This window comes from Haliaeetus leucocephalus, unplaced genomic scaffold (assembly GCF_000737465.1).
Source record: "Haliaeetus leucocephalus isolate CR32 unplaced genomic scaffold, Haliaeetus_leucocephalus-4.0 Scaffold339, whole genome shotgun sequence".
Lineage (NCBI taxonomy): Eukaryota > Metazoa > Chordata > Aves > Accipitriformes > Accipitridae > Haliaeetus > Haliaeetus leucocephalus.
In genome coordinates this window covers 24,243,637-24,265,107 of record NW_010972775.1, presented here as the reverse complement: position 1 = coordinate 24,265,107, position 21,471 = coordinate 24,243,637, and the positions used below count along the sequence as shown (strand labels likewise).

The following is a 21,471-nucleotide window of genomic DNA, read 5'->3' as shown; positions in this document are numbered from 1 at the left end:
GTTTCACCTTAATTTAGCCTGAGGGAATTTTGAATTAAACACCACTCCCTGGTCTGTCCAGTCTGGGTCGTGACAGGAACCTTTCAGCATCTTGTTACAAATCTGATGCAACAACACAAGAGACCCTAAACAAGGGAGAACTGAACACAGTTTTCTGACAGGTAGAGGAAGGGAAATCATAGCAGTTCAAGGAGGAAACAGCAAACTTGCTTAGCGTGGCTTCTGATACTCTTTCACTCAGTGGAATCTCAGGCATATCACATCAATGTTGCACTGCATATATATTAATGGCCCTGTTAAACTCCTGTTTCCCAGGGGACACACTATTCTTAACTCAAGTTTAGAAAAAATCATTTTTCTAGTCTTTTGTGTTCACAAGAAAATATACAAAATGTAACTGCAAAGCAGTGATTTTTCTTGAGTCTGCAATACTTTCTGAAATACTAATTCAAAGTTACTCATCTTGTTAGAACGTTTCTCTGGAGGAGCTCTCCCCTCCTGTTTATCCATTGACATTGGATGGAGTGGCAGAACAAGCTGTCAGAAGTTGGTTGGTGCAAAACAGAAGGCATCAAACCCTTCATTCAAAATTTCATGCAATTCCTATCTCCATCCAACAAAAAGCGAAAAAAAAATTTTTTTTTTATAGTAACTACATCTGGACGCATAAAAAACCCAAAACAAAACCAACCAACCAAGACTTGTCATTTTTCAAAAAAATAAATATGGAGACATTTACTTCCCAAATTTATGCTGTCCACTGAGTATTGCTACCTTAGCAGTTGTGTACAGTTGACACAGGAAAGCTTGCGACATTAACATTTTAAAGTGGTCTTTTGGTTGTTTTTTTTTGACAGAGAACCTACTGTTAGTGAACTTACTGGCTGAAGGGATACTTTACTGTTCTAAAGCAGTAAAATTAAATACAGGCAGCCTTCGTCCCACCTGACTGTGCAGAGAGTCTGTGTCCTCTCCAGAGGCATTCACAAGCTTTTCCCCACTCTCCTCAGTTTGGACATTCGCATCTTGTCGCCCAGGTCTTTGCCCAGACATACTGGTTCCCACTTCCACCTGCCTACAGATTTCTTCTGACGTTTGTGTTGCTGTTGTAACAGTTGTCGGAGTAAAAAGACATTCTGCCATAGTCTGAATCCCTTTATTCTTGGTGTTTGCCCACCTCTCTTGGCTTTCATCAATTTTAACAGCCTTACTTGGTTTCTTCTGCATTCTTCTCCCTTCTTCTGTCTGAGTGCTAACAATACCAGTCTCCACAGAGTCCCCATCCTCTGCACCAGAAGGTTGTTGATGGCAGTCCTGCTGCATCCTCTGAGGAATTAGGACCTGTCCACCACTGTCATCTGCCTTTTGTTGCTGGTACTGCCAACCACTGGGATTTTTCTGTAATTCAGCATCTTCTGGTGGGGCAGGAAAACTGAACAGATTCCCCCTGCAAACCAGTTACATACAGATCAAAGTTATTGATTAAAAAAGCAGGACAACCAATATGCTGCCACCCAAGTGAAAGCACTATTAAAAGAAACCCTGGCAGTCATTCAATTGCTTCTTAAGATTGCACAGAACTCCATGAGTCTCCAATTATAAAATAATCTTTCAACATCTCTCAAGCGATTCGCAGGGTAGGAAGAAGAATGGCTGACACCTGCCGAGAACTAGGTGCTTTTCCAAACACTAATAAAGCAATCTATACTCCACACATCAGGCACCAACTATGTAACATGCTTCTGGAAGTGATGCCATCTTGAAGTCACTACAGGCTGCTTCAGCGCTTCATTGGCTTGAAACTGGTAATCGCACCTAGCGAGAAGAGGCAGGAGCATAAATACAAATGCTGTCTAACGTTTTCATTAGAATTTGTCTGCCCTGTCAAAAGTCTTATCAGGTACTATATACTGACCCTTACGGAAGTATACATTTGGCTTCCCTCACATACTTGAGGGCTTTGAGGAGTAACTGTCTTCTGTTCTGTCTGTACATCACCCAGCACTGGAATTCCCTATTCATTACTATCTTTAGTATAACTGTTCAATGCACTTGAAATATAGGTTACTCTTTCTCCATAGACCAAGACCTCAGTGCACCATCAAAAGATAGAATGGAAAACCCTGAAGGAGATTTCTACGCCTGGTCCTCCAGCCAGCACCCTTATCACCATAAGATATGCAGCAGTACAGTCCTTTTCAAAGTGACCAGCAAAAATTGATGGACTTGGAAAGGAGACAATAGCAGAAACAATAACACACACAATAGGTCAGAAGACCTTAGAACAGAAGGAAAAGATGTTTAAACAGCTGTAAGTATGATCTCAGTTCTTTCAAGCCCCAGATTTTACCAACGTTTATTAGCCAGTTGGAACCACATCGCTGCTCAGTCAAAAAGGTAAGTCTGATTACCATGTGAGATACAAACATACAGTACTTATTATACTTACCCCATTGTCCCCAACCTTCTAAGTCACCCAAAGATAATGACTTAGTGCAATTTCTTTGATGTAGAAAGTGCACATGTGCATATAAATCCAACCAGGACTGGCAGGCAAAGACTGTGAGGAGTTACCTAAATGGAGAAGTGGAAAGACCATGACCTCTGGCCTCATCCTCTCGACGAACTTCACAGACACGACTAAACACAGATGATGCTTTCTGGGAGCTAGCAGTGCAGATTTAAAACAAACAAACAAACAAAAAAGCATCAGGGAGTGAGAAAATCCCTTATACAGTATAACAAGAGTTTTCTAGCCCTTTGGGAAAGCAACAACTGGTATTGAGCTTGTTGACCTACACAGCCACAGAATGAGTGAGATGGTCAGTCTCAAAGGTGAAGAAACAAGCTGCAATTGCATAAGCATTTGTCATTTCTGCAGACACCCTAATAGCCAAGAGCAATGTAACAATTCCAGAAAACGTAGTGTGGAAAACTGCAGTGCCATCAGGAGTTTCACCATCTACTACCTCTGGTACCCACCAGGGGACACAGACCATTTATGACTGACTTCTCAGGATTTTCATGACAATCATAAAGCAGACCCTGAGAGATCAAGTTCAGCCTATGGCTACAAAGGTAACCCATCCTCAGCCAGTGAGGAACAACTGCCACTCATCCTCAGCACTAAGACATGATTACCATCCAGCATGCAATCCTGTGACAAGAGATACCGAGTTTATTTCAAAGTTTTCTCACTGCTTCAAACCATTATACTTCACTCAGATGACCACACATCACTATCTTCTGACTCCGATTCTTATTAGTACTTACAAATCATACTCCCCAAAAGCTAAAATCAAGCAATGCTAGGCATTAAATGTGAGATAAGATAGATACATACAAATCAAAAGACCAAGGGAGTAACTTTTGTTTTGGTCAAGATGTTAAACTGTGATTTCAGTGTATTGGTGACCTGGTTGTTTCTATCAGCTTCCTATCAAAAAGAGAATTCTCATTCAGCACTCCTCAGAGATTCTTTGCAGAAAATTGCACAGTAAGGAAAGAAAGCAGAAAACCATGTATTTAAGAGGTAGATAGGGCAGACTTGCATTCTGGACTGCACAAGATGTGAATTTCTGCTTTGACTACAGTCAGAAGGGGGCAAAATGCTGACATTAGTAGGAAGCACAAATCCTGTAGGGAAAGAGCAGGTAGGGCACCCACCTTGCCCATATACTTAAAACCTGCTGCAAGAGCTAATGTCACAGCTACTGCTGAAAGTGTCCCCTGCTTCTGTGTCTCATTTTACTTTTTTTTCCCCCCCCCTGCTGCTGGTAACCAGTGGAAAAAGGATCTACCCAGACCTTTGTATTAACTCTGTGCAGCAACAAGTCCAGTTACCTGGCAGCAGCCCCAGCAGCAGCAGAGGATCCATCTTTCCTGTCACTGGCTGTAGGCTCTAAAACAAGAAGGAAGGGAAGGATGATTTTAGTGTCACCTGAACAGACTCTCCTGCCCATTCCCAGCCCCCCAGGCTCAGCAAAGAGAGAGGTTGAGTGGTGCTGGACAAAGGGTGCCCAGGCCTCCCTGCCCAACTTCTCATCACAGACCTGAATTTCTACAAGTTTTAGACTGTTAGACTGAATATCCCTGTTCTGATTAAAATGCTGTCAAATGTTTTTGTCCAGATGATACTTTTAAAATCTTTTCCCTCCCAATATAATCAAACTCCAGTTCCTGTCCTGTGACGTTGCCACTATACATCACAATTTTTAGTCTGCTGGAAATACCTTTCCTCACAAGAGACCTCTCCTCTCACTCCATCCTTGCTTAGAGCATTGCAGAAACAGAGAAACAAATTTAAGTGACGCTGCCCAAAAAGAAAAATGAGAAGAACTACAGAGACTCAGAGACTGTCTTGGGGAATGCCACAAAGAGGTTTTGAGTTAGGGCTAAGATCTGGCAGGACCTGTGTGTTTCAAGGTTTCACCCTCTTACTTTCCAAGCTGAACTGCATGGACTCCTCGCTCCCATCATTTTCAGGGGTAACGAGGTTCATTCGCAGAGAGAGTTTTGCATCAGCCTCAGGAACCACAGGAGAATCTCCTTTCTCGCACACTTCTGACACATCTGCTGATACCATTGCACTTTCCACAGTGACATTGTTGGTCCCCATTGTGCCCTCTGCTGTAACATCACTAGTTGCTATAGTGCTGTCTGGGCAACTATCATCCACTGAAAAATAGGAAAACAAAAAAAAAGTAAATCAAAAAGTAGCTACTGTTATTCACACTGTTGGGGTTCAGGTCCCAGTTCTATTTTGAAGATGCTTCACTGCATGCATTATTAGCAATAGTGCAGTAGTAGAAATTCCTATATAGAGTTCTGAAGCATGAAAGTTCTGTAGCACAGGTATCATCCTTAGCTTGCGACAGAATACTTTACCAGTACCCAAGCAGAAATACACACTTCCTTTTATCCAGCAAATGCAGGGTGTTGTTTTGTGAACCTAGCAAAGAAAGTCCTGCTAAAAGATGATAAACACTGGGAACAATCTTCTTTTAGTCTAAGCTCTTTCACTACTCAGAGGGGTCTTTTGCATTCTTTAATGGAGTTGTATGCAGGAACACCATTAGTGCAAGGTAGTTATGTTCCATACCACCCCATACTCAGGGAGCAAACATCTTCACTAGAGACTGAGGAAAGAACACACCAAGGAAAGCGTGGAAAAGGGATGAGCCCTGCCCATAGAGCAGCAATGTTTTCTGCCAAGCTAAGTTTGAGTTATCCCATCAGATTCTACATCAAGAATCAAAAGCTTCCAAATAGGCTTTCACTGCAGAACAGAGCCATTCAGGACAAACTCACCAATTGGCGTGCTATGTCTTCTGGGTCCCATTTTAAGTTGGCCAATGAGAGGTGGCGTTATGCTGGTCAAGGGCTGAATGACATCACCCTCCTTCGGCAAAGTAAAATGAAACGGGGTTCCTAAAAGACAGAGAGTGCCAGGATTAGTCATTTCAGGGGGCTACTTTGGTTCAAATACCAAAAGCACGGGTTCACTGTGCTGTGGAAATGGGGAAAAGTGTAACCCTGGTGCTCTCCTGTACAAAACACCCCCCTGAAAAGTTATTGGTTTCAGGACAGCTGCTCTAACTGATCTTCCTCACCTTTTGTGTGGAAAGTCTTGGTGAAAATCTGGGCTGTGATGAACTTGATGCAGCTGTCCCCAAGTGCTAGATAAAAGTGGCATGAATAGGACTTTCACAGAATGCAGCTTTGCTTCAGAAATGCTCAGGATTTTCCACAGAAAAGGGAGATGAGGCCAGAAACAGAAATGAAGATTAGGATAGAAGTGAATTGGCAGAGCTACGTGTTACCTGAATTAATAACCTGAAACTTACACAGAATGACGCTTTATCATCAAACATCCTTGGATAAAAGGTCAGCAGATACACTTCAGATAGCCACCTATGAGCTCAAACCATTAGCAGCAGTCAATTATGGGCTAGAAGATGACAGCAGAAACTGGCCTGGCAAGTAAGCTTTGAGAAGTAACAGATACTGCAGTTTAATAACCAGCTGCAGGCTGCCACCAGAAGGGCTGGCCCCATCCTCCTGTCCTCTCCAATACTTCTGCCCCTTCTTGTGCAGTCTCCAGCATAAAGGCTCTGCAGGGTCTATTGGCTGAGGTAGCCTGTTCTATAAGGGAAACCATACCTTGGTGGATATATCATGTGTGGATCTTGCAGGATTTAACAGATAAAATACATTTAAAACCTAGTAAAATGCTCCTTCCTTTTGCCTCACCCATGCCATTTATTTCCAAACCTCAACAACACATATCAGTAATTTGCAGGCTGCATTCTTTCCAAATTGCATAGAAGCATTTAACAAAACTAACAGAGTAACCGTTTCCTGTCCACACTGAAGTCAAAATAGGTTTTCATCATCTTTGTCACTATCCTTCCTTTTCCCTAAAACTGTATTTGTTCTTTGGATTTCATTCAAGATACTACTCAAATAATGCAAGTCACAATTTATGTAACTCCTGAATTTTAAGAAGCATGTATAAAAAAAAAAGCCAACAAAAAACACCCAAAAAAACAGAGCCAAAACTAAACAGTATTGGAAAACTGTTAGTTAAGATCATAAGAACACAAATACAAGTTACTTAAATTCAAGAGCTAGCACTAGATACACAGATACAACTTTTCATTATAGCCAGCAGCAGTGCATCATTCTTCAGTTACACAAGATGCTGACATATGATTTACAGACTTACCTTGTGGCAAATGAAGCCATAAATACATGACAAAGACATAATCCCCTCACAGAAAAAAAATTGACCAGTGAAAACCTATCTATTGTCCGTTTGAAAACCATCACCTGCCCTGCTGTCACAAGCTTTAAACACATGGTTCAGCAACTGCAACATCCTTGAGATGAACCTAAGGACTTCAGTGTATTTTTGCAGCGGGTAGGTTATTTCAGAGTGCAATGGTACTCACTCTTCATGAGTGCACCGCATATCTCAAGGCCAACTACCATTCCTCATAAACAACTTAGGAATGCCTGTCATATCATCACCTATAGCAGATTTCTGTCTAAACAGTGTTTTAATTTAAGAACTTAAGTCTTTAAAAACTCAAGTGAATTTTGATCCGATTTAGCTACCACAATCCCTTCTAGCCTACAAATCCACATTTGGCAGGCTAATAACAAATGATGAAAAGAATTTATGAAGAAATGATCAGCCTGCATTTTAATAAGAGATAATCTAGTTATTAAACCAGCAGATATCATTAGAGAAAACAAACAAGTTTTCACACTCACAAGACCTGAAAAAAATGTGTATGCCTGAAAGCTTAATTGCTTTCACATAACTGCATCAACTGTTGTAACAATGAAAAAAGGTTAATCCTCTCCACAAACTTTTCTTATGTTCTTAAGACCATCATCCTATAACATTTCCTTTTACCTATCAGCATCAAAAGATTGGGTCTTACTTTTGCCTGCTTTGCCTCTCTCAAGTTTGCTAATGCTAAGCTATAAAAAATTTCATTTGCTTGGGTAATGCTTTCACAGGGAAAGTTGGATGTTTCTAGCACAGTGCAGATGGCACGCAACTACCAGAATAGCACAAAACTGCACCCTCATAATGGAAGGGGACAAAGAAATCTCCCAACTCTGCATCAAACTAAGTGAAGCAGAGCTATCATCCTCTTCTCTTCTAGATGAAAAGGTAAGTCCCACCACCTTTTCTGCATACTGTGATGGTTCTTGCACACCACTACTACATGGATGGCCAGCCTGCAGCTCTCAAGCAGTTCAAGCACAGGTCCCTCTGCTCTAGTTCTTCTCTCCGACCCATTACCTCTACACAGGATGTGGCACCTCTGCTGTGGCATCATAACATCTACAGAGATCTACAGAGAAGGCTAGTAACAGTGGATGGCCACTCTGTTTTCTGTACATACAGAAGGGAGGGGAAAAAAACAAAGCAAAAAAACACCACCACCCCAAAGAACACCATGCCTTCTATTTAAGAACTTTTGCTTTATCTTTCAAAAAGCTCTTTCTTAGCTCTGTTCTTAACTCACTAGCACTACTCTTTAATAGACAGGACAAAAGCTTCATTACATACATTTTTCTCCATTGGTAATTCATATCTAGCTGTCATATGTCAAAAGGACCCCATTAGAAAGTAAGAAACAACTTTACTTCCAGAAGTCTTCCAGATTAAGAATCACCACTCTAGCCAGGCCTGAGGCAATGTTAAAAAGATTTAAGACCTTGACAACAAACCTTTTCATTATTTTAATAAAAATATTAACTTTTAATTTAACCTGGTAGGCTTAAACTTTATCATAACTATGTTAACTGCGCTGCTTATCTGTTTCTTCTTTATTTTATACTACCAGTAAAAAGAGAACTTTCTGAATAAGGTTTTGTATGTACAAAATTGTACAATCTACAAAAAAGACTTCACAGGCAGCCACAACTTCCATAAATTCCATGGAGTCCTAGAAACAGACTTCAGTAAGTTTCTTTTTCATATCCCTATATGCTATCATGTTCTAGCCTTTGAGTATTTTTTAGTAGAGTAACTAAACAGTTACTACCTTATTCAAGGAAACTTCAAAAACAAAAGACACCCCTGAAACCTCACCATCCAGTTTCTACTCCTGCTTCTTGGACTCTTCTCCAAGGTCCTTCGAATCCTCACCCAAAGCTTGTGCTTACTGATGTATGCTTCATAATCTGTTGATAAGGGATTAGACTCCTGTTGGAAATAACTATTATAAGAACAAAGCTGCTTTAAGAGAAGAGGGATGCTCTAAAGCTCTTCACACCTTAAGGACTGAGCAATGATAAGAGAACAAATATCACTCTACATACTTTTCCACCATGCTTCATGAGTCTGAAGACAGCAGGCAGAACATCTCAAAAGCCTGAGCTCTCTCCTAACACTGATCAGCCCTTTAATGCAATACAAATACACAAAGCATAACCACCAGCATTAATTTCTGAGTTCGCTTTCTCCAAACAGTAGCTTATTGTTCTCTTTCAAAAGTAAATCCAGCCAAGTGTGATATGTTTAAGTTGCATTTAGATTTATCTAAGAAAAAACATTTCAAGTACAACATAGCAAGGGAAATGTTACCTCAAGTTAAATGCAACTTTGTTCACACTCTCTTACAAAGGAAGTTTTGAATTGTGAACTCTGTGAAAGGCCATACTGAAGTGGAACATAACATTCAACCTTGTTATGCAACTACAGCTACTCATCTTTATTTTTCCTCATTTCAGCAGTGTACTGCCAAACATATTATTTAATAAAACCTATACTGTTCTTAAATTCAAATATCAGTACTGTTCTCTTGACTATCCCAAATTTTCTTAAGAAACATGCAGTCCCAGCATACCAAATGCCCTAGACTTGTTCACAGAAAAGTCAATTTGAGATCACAAAATCCAAAGGGTTCAGAACACCTTTGAACTTCCTGACCAGTATTTTCACCAGATCCCCTCAAATCATTATTTGCTATATAATAAAGCTTTTCTTCTTCTTTCAGTTAAAGGAAATTAAGAATACAGTATCTAAAATTTCATCATTCAACTTCATGTAAATAATGCTTGAGCTCCTGCAATCTTTGCAGTTCCCTAATAGACTTACTAGAAGTTAGATAGATTTTCTGATACTAACATCATGTTCCTTCATTCTTGCCATGTGCAAGTTTCTACATAAAATTTAAGTTTTCAGATTTTAAACTTTTCAGAATTAGGGGGCATCAAATGAAACTAATGCCTGATGAAATAGAGTTGTTTTTTTACCCAGTATGTAATTTAATCTCTCAAACTTCATACTGCAGGAAGCTCTGAAGCCTAAAAGTTTACAGAGGTTCAAAAAAAAAAACACAAACAGAAATTCCATGGTAGGGGACAAAAACACAACTACCCAAGATATCAAAAAACAAAGACATCGCTTCAGACTCAGCATGTTCCTAAACCACACTTTTCTTGATGATTAAAGAGCAACTTCTTCAGAAGTATGTCCCCATTGCATTTTTGCCCTTATATTCACCCATATGCATCTGCTATTCAGTATTGGGGGAACTTGTATACCAAGCTAGATTGATGCAGTATAGCTGTTCTTCTGACTGTTGTACCACCTCAATTCAGAGACACCACGATTTTCAGTTTTTAGTTCAGAGTTATCAAAGGCACAATGACCTACTGCAAGCCACCAAACAGGAATGACTGAAAAAAACCCCACCCCAGCAATGACATCCCACCCCCACACAAAAAAAAAAACCCACACATTAAATGGCAACAGAATAACCCAACACTAACAAAGAAGCTGGTCTTCTTGGTCCACAGAGTACCTCAAACGCTGATGATTCAGATTTTGTGTGCAGTCTCCAAAATCTGTCACCGACACTTTTTTATATTCTAATTTGAAAAAATACAGCATGATTCAATTGTACCACTTATAAACAATATACAAAGCTCTCCCTAAATATCGTTAGGGAGGCAGCCTCCAAACTTTAGATAAGATGTTGCTAAGACACATCTAAGTACCAAAAATTAAGAACTTAAATCTGAAATTGATGACACTACTGTCTTGATTGCAGAACAACCCACCGAATTGCCTCCAGCATGTTACTTGCTTAGCAAGCAGTTCCCCAAGCCAACAAAGACTCCACTGTCAGAGAATGTGCTAAAAAAAAAAAATCATTGCACTTCTGGCCAGCTGAAATGCTCTACTTTCATGCTCAACAACGAAGCAGTTTGCTGTAATGTTCCAAAAGAAAGTCATGGTCACTAGTTATGGGATGTTAAAGAACATAAAACCAAAAAAGCTCCCTAGCATCTTACTGGTCCTACCGCATTCGGAAGAACAGGTTCAAAAGTTACATCAATTAAATTGCTACAATAGCTGGTATATTAAGCAGTCCTCAACAATACAGTTTAATTCATATGACTATGTTGTTGGGAAAGTGGAGTTTTTAAATCTAAACAAAGAAGATATCAGAACCCCTGAAGCATGGGAATTTTTACGTGACTAAACACATACTTAGCTCAAAATAAAGTAACCACTGCAGAAGTTGTTGTCAGATGTCAGTGATGTTAAAAAGCTAGGGCCACAAGGATCTATACGCCTTGATAATTTGAGCTTTATTTCATTTTAAAATAGGTCAACCAACACTTATAGCAAAGTCTAGGTTGAAAACTGCTATTATATTTTGCTGGAAGTCCCTCTAAAAACTGATGACCTGCATAAGCATTCATATCTCTTTTCCACACCTCGCTGTAATCTAACTTCTACAGGTATCAGTATTTACCTGTCATTCTTATCTTACAACGCAAGATACTACCTTTATCCTATTTTTTAGTTATCTTGAGTTTCTTCTCACCAGCCAGTTCCATACTATTCAATGGTTATCTTTCTCAAACTTGTCAGCAAATTTGGTATTAAAAACACACGTAAGTATTACACTCAATCCCTTTTCATCCAAGTCTCCATCTAGCACTTCAAAGTCATCTCACCTACTTCTGTTCAGACACAAAGAAGAAAGCTCTTCATCTTGCTCCTTTTTGAAATCTGCCATTTTGACCTTTCCAAACAGGATCACATGTTCCAGAAGTCAGCACGGTTCAAGGTCACAAGAACTGAAGAAAAGGGGAGGGAACCACATAAGAACGAGCTCAGAAGGCTTTCGGGAAGAAACAGCCAAAGCCGCCATAAATGGCAGTAAGGATCAGTTTGTAACTGGAAAAATTAAACAAGTAGTTCAGAAAACAGTAACAAAAAATACTGGACTCGTGAGACTGACGAGAGAAGTTTTGAAGAAGTGTTGAAGAAATGTACAGCTCTTGAAAAAACCCAAACATAAAATGGCAGAGAAAATAAGAGAGATGTCCCTCACTGACAAAGAATAGAAAATTATTCAGACCATTATCAACTGAGTATGTAAAAGGAAAAAGAAGACTTGAGTGTTAGGAAATGGTTTTTAAGCAGTGTATCTTACACTAATTTCTCAAAAGGAAAAGCTAGAAAACATCATCACTTGAACAAAGCTCTGCAGAACAAACTATAAGGCTGTATAACAATATCATGACCTTTGAGTAGTAAGAGAAATTCTGTCTAGCCCACAGCTTTGTAGGTTCCACAAATCAAAATCACAGACTGGTCAATCTTAACCTATCAGATGGTTCACAAACATCTTCCCTGCTAGACATCTCATTTTATTGTAATAGCACTACATAATTCTATTGATCTTCCATTGTACTTAAGGACTGAGATAATTCACAGAGCATAAACTACCTAGCAAATCAGTGAAGACAGATAAATAAACCTCTACTAACATACCAGTCTGTTCAGAACATGTAAAGACAACCATCACCTATTGACAACTAATGTTTTCAGACCCTCAACTTTCACAATCACTCACTTCAGGAGACTGGAAATCACCTACCTTCATCATAAGGGGGGGGAAACTCACACTCTCTGATCCCACAGTTTAATGAAAGATTACTTAGATCTCAAAAACGTGTACAATTCAAGACAAAGCTCTAGTAAAACTTTGCTTTCTATTGCTTTCTCATTTGAGGAATACAGAACTCTGTTTTTAAATGAAGCCAACTAAGAGGCAAAAGCTCCACAAAACTCAGCTACAGCATCCCACGTTTCTTGTGTAACTACACAACTGCATGTTAAAGGAATTTCAACACATCATAACAATACCTGCTGAGCCACTGCTTACATGCAAGTGAAAAGCCATTCTACTTTAAAATAATCTCAAGATAAATTTGCTGTATTAGTTTCTAGCTCAAAGCTGCTCTATACACCCCCCCAAACAAAATTCTCCTCTGAAAATGAAAAAAGAAGGGAGAAAAAAAAAAAAAAAGAGTGAGGAGACCTATGAGAGGTACAGACTACCACACACTCTTCTCCCTTCAAGGACACTACTGTTGTTGCTTCAGGGGGCAGAGGGAAGTTACAAACATCCCTGAGCATTGCCAAGGTCACAACATTCTGAGTTTTCAAAGTTGCTCTGCATTTCTGCCACAAAACAACGAGAGTGTTAGGAACAAGAATTACCTTATTCTTGCCTGCACTCATGTGACAAAGGGAAAAAAGTAAAGGCATGTTATACATGTAGCACAGTAACTTGTAGTGCCGCTCTTAAGAGACACTGTTCAACACGCATCTAAGATCAGTGCTCCCAGAAAACACTGAGGATTGTACACAGCTGTCCTTAACATTATTCAAAATATACCTGTGAAGTACTAACCTAAATTCACTTACCACTGGAAGGACTGGGGGATTTAGCAGTAGCCTCTTCTTGTGGCTGCACCTGCTCTTCTTGCTCCAGATTCCTTGTCGTAACAGTATCCTCCGTATTCTTTGGCACCTGATTCTCCTGCTGAGTCACCAGCATGCCAGCCCCGCTCTCTTGAAGTGGTGGCTGATTCCTTATTATCATTATCTGTCCTAATTCTGAACCACCTGGATGTTTTTTGGCACACAGCACCACTTCCGATGGAATGTCACTCTTTAACTTAGGAAACAAATTGTTGTGCTGTTCCAATAAGTCCCCTACAGAAGGCTTAGATAAAACTTTATTGAGCTTCGGCACATTTTCTGAAGCAGCCTTAAAGGTCAGTTTATCCATGCTCCTTGCCTCTCCAGTGCTAAAAGTACAACCTTTTGAAGTTTCTTTTCCCCGGCTTTCTGGTTCAATCTTTTCTAATTCTTGGGCCTGATCAGACAGATTTTTGCTATTTTTACAAGAACCATCAGCAAATTCCACTTCCATATCTTCATGACACTGTACTTCCCTTCCAAGAATAAACCTCTGAGAAAGCGTTATATTAACAAGGGACTCATCTTCATTTATTTGCTTCTCTCTTACTTGCAGCTTTTCTTCTTGTTCTTCACACTGAGTCTCAGGAACTGCCTCAGGTTCAGAAGTCTCTTCCAATGGATAATCCTCAGACTGTGCTTCTCTACCTTGAGTGTAGGACAAAATCTCAGGCAGACCAGACTGATCTGCAGCAGCCTGACTTCCAGAAATACATTCTATCTCCTGATGAGCTGTAGGGGCTAATGACCTATCTCCTGCTACATCTGCACTAACTAACTGCATTACGGGCCTTCCTGCAGTCTGTAAATCCTCCTTTTTTTCTTCTTCACAGTTTTCAGAAAGGGCTTGATCACCTGCATCCAGCCTCAGTTTTATGTTGTCATTCTCCTCAGAACAGAGTCTCAAGTCTGAAGCCTTGCATTCAGAAATCATCTCTACTTGTGTGGTTTCACCATCTTGGCCCATGTTTAGAGAGCCTGAACTGACCTCTATATTTGTGGGCTGGCTACATTCACTTGCAGAAAGCATCAGCTTACAGGACTCAGAAGGCTGTGACACAGAGTCACCTGTAGACATCTTTGACAAAGCATTTATGGATCCAGAGACATCTCCTGGTAAGTATAAATGGGTTAAAGCAGCAGCTTTTTCTTCTCCTTCATGCTTCTCCTCTGGGCTCTGAGTTGGAACAAAAATATCCTAAAATTAAAAAAGTGGGACATGGGAGCATCAGGGCATGCCAAGTAGGACCATTTGTTATTCCTAGAACACTACACTGGAATATGGAGCAGAGCAAGCTCAGCACAAAACTACAGATAAAAAAAAAAAACACAACAAAACACACACAAAAAACCCCCCCCCCCCCCCATTTATGAGTCAAAATTGGCCCGTTCTTGCTGAGAAAAATTATCACCACCCATTACTTTTTAGTACCTCTGTGGCAAAGTCAGACACAATCCTCGGTACACCTCTCACTACCAAATCATGGAGTACAGGTCAAGTATGGCAAATTAGTAGCTATTTTTAGTCAAACAACCACGGGTTCTGGAAAGATTCTCTGGAGAAATCTAATATATTAGCATGAAAGCCACTTTCAGCTAAGGAGAAGCCCTGCTTTGACTACTGAAGTCTCTAGTACAACCTTTATTTTCTGCCTTAAGTTGATGAAATTTGTAATATTAAGCTATAAAGCCACCGTCTGTTAAATCCCTTTGAATAATAACTTCCAGAGATCAAAAAGCACAAAGGAAACAACAGATAATAAGAATAAGCAACTTGAAAAACACAGTAAGTTAATTCTAGCCTTGTAGGAGACTACAAATGCTTTATTACAAAATAGCTTCACTTTCTCCATGACAAATGATCCTAAGGTCTACCCTGACAAAAGTCAAATTTATGACACAGTTTGAGATGCAGGATGCCCAGTTCAGCATCAGAAAGCAGCAGCCTTTCAAAGAGAGAAAAAGAAAGAAAAAAACCACCCACAAAAAAGGTTTCTAGCATAGATTAAAAGACAGCAAGTTCTATGTTCAGTAAGTCACTATGCCCTCTTAAGCTGTTCCACATTTTCTCTGCAGGATAAATTGCCACACAGTATGATCAATATATAACTGTGCCTGGTGGGAACAGGGAAGCTCATGAGAACCAGCTTAGTAGGGAAACTCAACACAGAGGCATAGAGGCTGACTCAAACACACATTTTCTGCAACAGCCATATAAAAGCCTCAGCAAAGATATCTACATGAACCCTTACATGAGAGAACTCTGGTTGTGATGGTATAGGCAAAGACCCAGGAAAGAAGGTTGGGGCACTCTGGGACACTGGAGTTGAAGCCTGTGGCAGGACAAGAGGTCCTGGTGGGATACATGGGATGGCCATCTCCACTAGCATATCTTCTCTCTGCTTCTGCATCAGCTCTCTTCGTTCTGCAGGGATAGATAGATCTTTCTGTTCATCTGGTTTGAAAGAGCAGAAAATACATAACCAGCAAATTCTTGCGTTGTACCAAAGTTTCCAACATTCTGTTGCAAGACTCATCTTCAGTGGCATATGCAACTTTCTCATACTTTAATGGGTGAATCTAAAGTCTCTCCAGGTGAATTCTTTGGGGGGGGGCTGCGAAGAAATTAACACAAACATCCATATCCTTGAATTTAAGGGGGAGAGAAAGTGTTTTATTAAGAATTCATATAACTATTTTGCTACAGGTCTAGAACTTGCTACAATTAGAAAAAGGTATCCAAAATTTAGAAAAAGCATTTCTCTGAGGTTTTTGTTTTGTTTTTTTTCCCTTTTGCTATCTTTATTAAAATGCAACCAAATTCAGACCCTGGCTAACAAAATATCTATTCTAAAAGTATGTCACATTCTGTGACAGGAATCTCACAAAAAGGAATGATGATTTTGTATCATACTAGAAGTCTGCATGGATGGGTATCTTATCCCTGATGGTGAATAGGTGCTTAGAGAAAATATTTAAGAACCAAGGTATCATATATACAACAATCCCTCTTTTGGCATGGCATTCTAGAATACACACATATAATATAGGAAAGCTTTTTAAAATATTGTGCAAGTCATCTAAGTTAATGTAAAATAACTGTTATGATGCAGTTCTCCTCTGCCGTCTCTATTGCCCTAACAGTATATACTTAATACAAATATCTGCCTGTAGCAAGAACGGCTTGTCCCTAAGAAAGGAAGACAATTGTAAGCAGCAATCTGTATCCCATACGAAGTATTCCCCATCTTTCAAGTGAAGGGGAGCTAACTGACAGTACTAATTTTATTATGATAGCTATGCAGGAAATAGCAACAGCACATCAACATCTGAGTCACAGACTTCCCTTCATCTATCTCTTTCAGTGTTCTCAATCCTGCTTCATTCTTTAAATATAATTTCAGCAGGTTTTGAAAAGGCTGCATGGTCAGACTAAACCACAGAGCACCTAAACATGACCACAAACCAGTATGCAGAAAATTTTACCTTTTGCTTGCTCCTGTTCAGTAGGACTGCTGGGGACAAGAGCACTGGATTCAAAGGCAACAGGAGGAGGAATAACTAGGCCTGAAGAGACACTGCAGACCAAGAAAAGTGAACATGGAAAAGATGATCATACATCACTAGAAAATGAATTAACTTCTCCCCAAATGTAGCTCCAGCTTGTCACAATAGGAGTCTTCTCATAAAAGGAGAGTGTCAGGTGTTCACTTGCAAGAGACTTGAGAAATGGCTATTGACAACATGGGCATCATTAGTTCATTTCATTGCAAAATAAACCCATGCTCCTCTCATAGTGCAAAATTAAAACATTGATTGCTTAAAATCAAGCACAAGTCCTTGAATAAATAAGAGAGTAGTGAAAATGCACTACTGCAGTTAAGCTATTGCAATAGTTTGGGGATTTTTTGCTTACATGGAGTGACTCTCCTGTGCAAGGGATCCCTGTCCAGAGAGCTGCAGGAGTTGCAGACTGCGGGCAGGGGTGCACGCCAGAGAACTTCGCTCTTCCACCCTGGTTATTGGACAGCCACTCCCTGCAGCGGTTTTGAACAAAAGGAAGCAAGATTAGAATTTTGGCCAATAACCAAGTTGATCAGAAAATTCTGAGGAATGATATTCACACTACTGCACAGTCACTTCTCAGGTAGGCAAGGACAAGCTGATTTTCACACAGAGCTGGAGAAGGACTGCACATGAAAGTTCAGTATGTGAAATGTGAGCATAATACAGTTAAGATTAAAAAGATAAGTTCATACCTATAGATATAGAATAGATTTTTAACCAGGCCAGACTGTACAAGTCTTCCTACTTGGGAATTTTAAAAGAAAAACCCCCAATGGCTGCAATATCAGCTCATTTGATCCAGCGCTAGAATGCAAATACAGGCAAGGTTCTTACAAGAAAAGACACTTTGCATTGACTGACTCAGTGCAAGTAGGAGGTTGTTATTGAACCTTCTGGATACAGAGAGTTCATGCACAAGATCATACTGGTATAGACACAGTTGTGCACAAATTAAAACTAAATAAAAAGCATTAAGTGAGACTTCATTTAAGCTCATGCTTTATAAACTGTGACAAAATTGCCTTTCAAAACTTTATTTTCTAGGCCCTTCGCTATTAAGATTGTTAAGAACCTTTCTACTTCTTTATTAGCCTTTCAGTTGTGGATACCAAAACCAGACATAGACATCCTCCTGGCAAGACATGCAGCGATGACCTCTCTCCTGATCCTATTTCCTGTAATCTCTTCTCTTACAGGGAAGGAAGATTAACCTAGATGACAAATAAGGTTGACCAAAATTGTGGTACGAAGATTTTGATTGCAGGATCCTGTCCTATCCCAAACAGGAAGGCCAATTCAGAGGAGTAAGGTGGAATGTTTTGCCAAAGTTACCCAGCATAAGTAATACTACAATATTTGCCTACACTACTTATCCACACTTTAGATTGCATCACTACAAAGGGTGAGCATTATTGCTGCTTGTTTCAGAAGAGGATAAAAGGGGTATTTTTGTTTTGTTCTTCAAGGGGCACAGAATGAAAGGAAATTAAATGTATTAACAAGCCAGTGCAACTGTTCTAACACAGTGACATTTAGACATTGCTCCACAGTACAATGAAAGAGGCTGTGGCCTTTCATTTCCAAAGCGTTCTCAATTTTAGCAGATATTACGTGAAAAATACTCATGGCACTCTGTACCCTAAAACACTACATGCTTAAAAGGATCAAGTAGGGATGATGGTTATCATGATCTCTGGGATGGACACTTTGGTCCTGCTGGCCTATTGTTACCTGTTGCATTATTCTCAGGAAACATCTCTTCCTGAGTTGACAAGGTATCAGACTCCTCGTGGCCAGAATCAAGGGATTGCTCAGTTTTAGTGGGGTCACAGACAGGCATTTGTTTCCTAGCATGCTCTTCTGCTTCCTGCAGAGTTCTAGAAAAGCAAGAGACAGTCACTGACATGAGAAATTTGAAGTATGAAGTAATACTGCAACACCATAAAGAAAATTTATCAGCACAGATGAAAGGTATTCACTTGTGCATACCACAGAAAAAAAGAAAAAAATCCTGACAAAATGACATATTCATGCTTGACAAGTCACATTTTCAGAATTGTTTTTTAAGTTTTCTACCAATCTAAGTAATGCTTAAGTGGAATGCAGATCGTTCTACTGACTTCTATTCAATGTGGACTCTAGGAATTTTGTTCCACCTCCTTTTTAATATTATTTTGTGCCAGAATATGACAATACAAGATGAGCTAAATATTATTCTATCCAGCATAAAAGATATATAGAGAGTTTTCAACAAACTGAAGTTTCACATCTAAATAATTAAAACTACAAAGCTTACAATAACAAATACTCAAAAGCATCCTGGAATAGCCACCACTTTGCCTCTTTGGCCTGAGGCCAAAGTCCGTACTGCAGTGAATAAGTTATCTTGAAATAACTTCTGTGACTTAAACTGAATTATTACTTTTAATATATCCCAGTCATTTAAGAAAGTTATTAGTGTATCTTATTATCCAGTGCACTGTCCCTTAAAAATAAACCTATTGATATCTTTGTGTGTAAAAGTCTGACACCACATCTTTTCTCAGCTAGGAACAGTGAAAGCACTTCATCACCACTGCTACAAAAATGTCTCATCAGTACTTCATCTTTCCCTTCACTTTTCTCTTTTGCCTGGAAGCCTGAACTCTCCTACACCTAAAAAACCTAGTAAAAAAGACACAAGTCAACTTCCATAACGTCAGCAAGAGATCTACAAAGAACATGGTCTGTTTTACCTTTCAGACTTCTCTGACTGGCCTTCCAAAGCAGTATGTGCTTCTGTGCTGGAGACAGTTTCTGTGCTGTCCCCATGCAGCTCTAGCAAGAGAGAGGAAAAAAAAAATTGTTACTCGGTCACCTGGAATAATGTACAAAGAGAAGAAAGCGTAGTTCTGCAAATTACACAAATATCAAGACAAGCTTTGTATGAAAAAAAGTAATCTTGAACTATCAATGATAACAAAAGACAGGATGAGGTTTTTACCAGGGAGGGAATTAAGTATCAGACTGTCTGAATATTCTGGAAACAAATTAGGAAAGAGAGGTGCAAGAATCCACAACAGCACTTGGACAGCTACAAGAAAACAAATGAACTAGCCCAAAGGAAAGAGAAGGCAAAATTCTTTTCAACTACCAATGAGCTTTGAATTCATTTTTGAAAACTACCAATACTGTATTTCCTGTCAAAGAAGCATAAAATCTATAACTTAAAAGAAACCAGAGAGAATTGACAGAGCAAGAAATGGACATGTAAGATCACTTTCACATACCATCTTTAGTATCATTCTTCACAAGTCTGGAAGAAGGGACAGCAGCTCCAGGGTGAAACTGATGCCTAACATCTCCTTCATTGGGCACGAAGTCACTCTCAAAGTCCTGGCTCTGTGAGAGCTCTAGAGCTCCAAAATGCGGCTGTGACATGCCTGTATCTAACATCAAACTTCCATAACTAATATATATATATATAAAAAAAAATCAGAGCCATCTATCACTTTACAAGGGTAAAAGATACACCCTCTAACAAGAAAAATATTTAGGCTATTGCTGAAACTCTGAATAAACTAACAGACTCGGATCTCTGCTGCGCTAATTAAAAATATGGTAACAGAAAACGGACAGTGGCCATTAACTCAGAAACCAGTGTTAATCAGCAAGGTCTTATATAACGCCATTCGGTACTGCAGCAGATTTGGATTTGGTGATGAGAATACAATCCTGATAATACATAGCCTGTGCCTGAAAGTCCCTTGATGACAACAACCATTATGCCAGGAGTTCTTTGCCACGAAGAAAAGGCTTCATCTCCTAATGGTCATGATGCATCCATGGCTCTTCCAAGCCATTTCCTGTCTCCAAGATCCTTGTTAACAAAGATATGAAGTCACCCTTACCCACCCCACCCCCCCACAAAACAACAAAGCATACAGATCCACTTCTGGAAAAAGACACCAATCTCCAACCCGTTATCACCGCAACTATCCCTGGTAAGACAAGCAAGGCAGCTCAACTGAAAAACTACACAGATGGTTGACAGAGTCACAGCCCCAAGAGGCCCGAAATGGAGAAGTTACCTTCTACACACGGCAAAGTAGCAGAGTCCTCAACACCACCTTCACCTCCTTCTCCTGCCTTTCCCAGGGCACTGCAACAGAAAGACTTGTTCACATCACGCCGGGGCTCCTGCAGGCTGCCTTCTTACAGCCGACTTGCGTTCCGAGGGGTTGCTTCGCAGCTGCAGCACCCGGCCAGGCGCTCCCAAGCCCTCCGAACCGCGCCCCCCGGGCCGGGCCGGGCTCCAGCACCCGCGGCGCTGCACCGGGCCTGGCGCGGCCGCAGCCAGCGCCGAGCCCGCGTTTTAAGCCCGTCCTCGGCGCGACCGCGGCTTTACAGGGCGAGAGGGGCCCAGGAGGCGGCGGCCAAGAGCCGGCAGGGGAGGCTCCCGCGGTCCCGGCCCACGCACCTGCTCTCCCCGCCGGGCGGTGGGGCCTCCTCAGCGGCGCGGCCCCGCGGGCCGGCGGCGTCCGGACGGGCAGGGCTCTCCATCGGCTCTGCAAGCACAGCGCCGTTAGGGCGGCTGCGGCCCCCCGGGC

General features: G+C 40.5%; 1 protein-coding gene across 7 annotated transcripts in view; it reads right to left on the bottom strand.

Moving 5' to 3' along the window:
- Window positions 1-21,425, bottom strand: part of TP53BP1 (tumor protein p53 binding protein 1) — a 30,947-nt gene extending 9,522 nt beyond the window's left edge. For 3 of the 7 annotated variants that reach the window (XM_010572210.1, XM_010572215.1, XM_010572216.1), the window contains exons 1-14: window positions 21,342-21,425; window positions 20,953-21,023; window positions 20,152-20,310; window positions 19,618-19,699; window positions 18,614-18,759; window positions 17,232-17,352; window positions 16,802-16,893; window positions 15,568-15,770; window positions 13,259-14,513; window positions 5,311-5,430; window positions 4,441-4,677; window positions 3,844-3,901; window positions 2,575-2,667; window positions 946-1,447 (exon numbers count right to left, since the gene is read on the bottom strand). In XM_010572210.1, the coding sequence (XP_010570512.1) occupies window positions 946-1,447; window positions 2,575-2,667; window positions 3,844-3,901; window positions 4,441-4,677; window positions 5,311-5,430; window positions 13,259-14,513; window positions 15,568-15,770; window positions 16,802-16,893; window positions 17,232-17,352; window positions 18,614-18,759; window positions 19,618-19,699; window positions 20,152-20,310; window positions 20,953-21,023; window positions 21,342-21,424 (3,222 nt within the window). In that variant the 5' untranslated portion in view covers window position 21,425. Of the gene's footprint in view, window positions 1-945; window positions 1,448-2,574; window positions 2,668-3,843; window positions 3,902-4,440; window positions 4,678-5,310; window positions 5,431-13,258; window positions 14,514-15,567; window positions 15,771-16,801; window positions 16,894-17,231; window positions 17,353-18,613; window positions 18,760-19,617; window positions 19,700-20,151; window positions 20,331-20,952; window positions 21,024-21,341 lie in introns of all 7 variants that reach the window. The other 4 variants (XM_010572211.1, XM_010572212.1, XM_010572214.1 and 1 more) reach the window with 4 other exon arrangements.
- Between the last annotated feature and the right edge of the window lie 46 nt (window positions 21,426-21,471).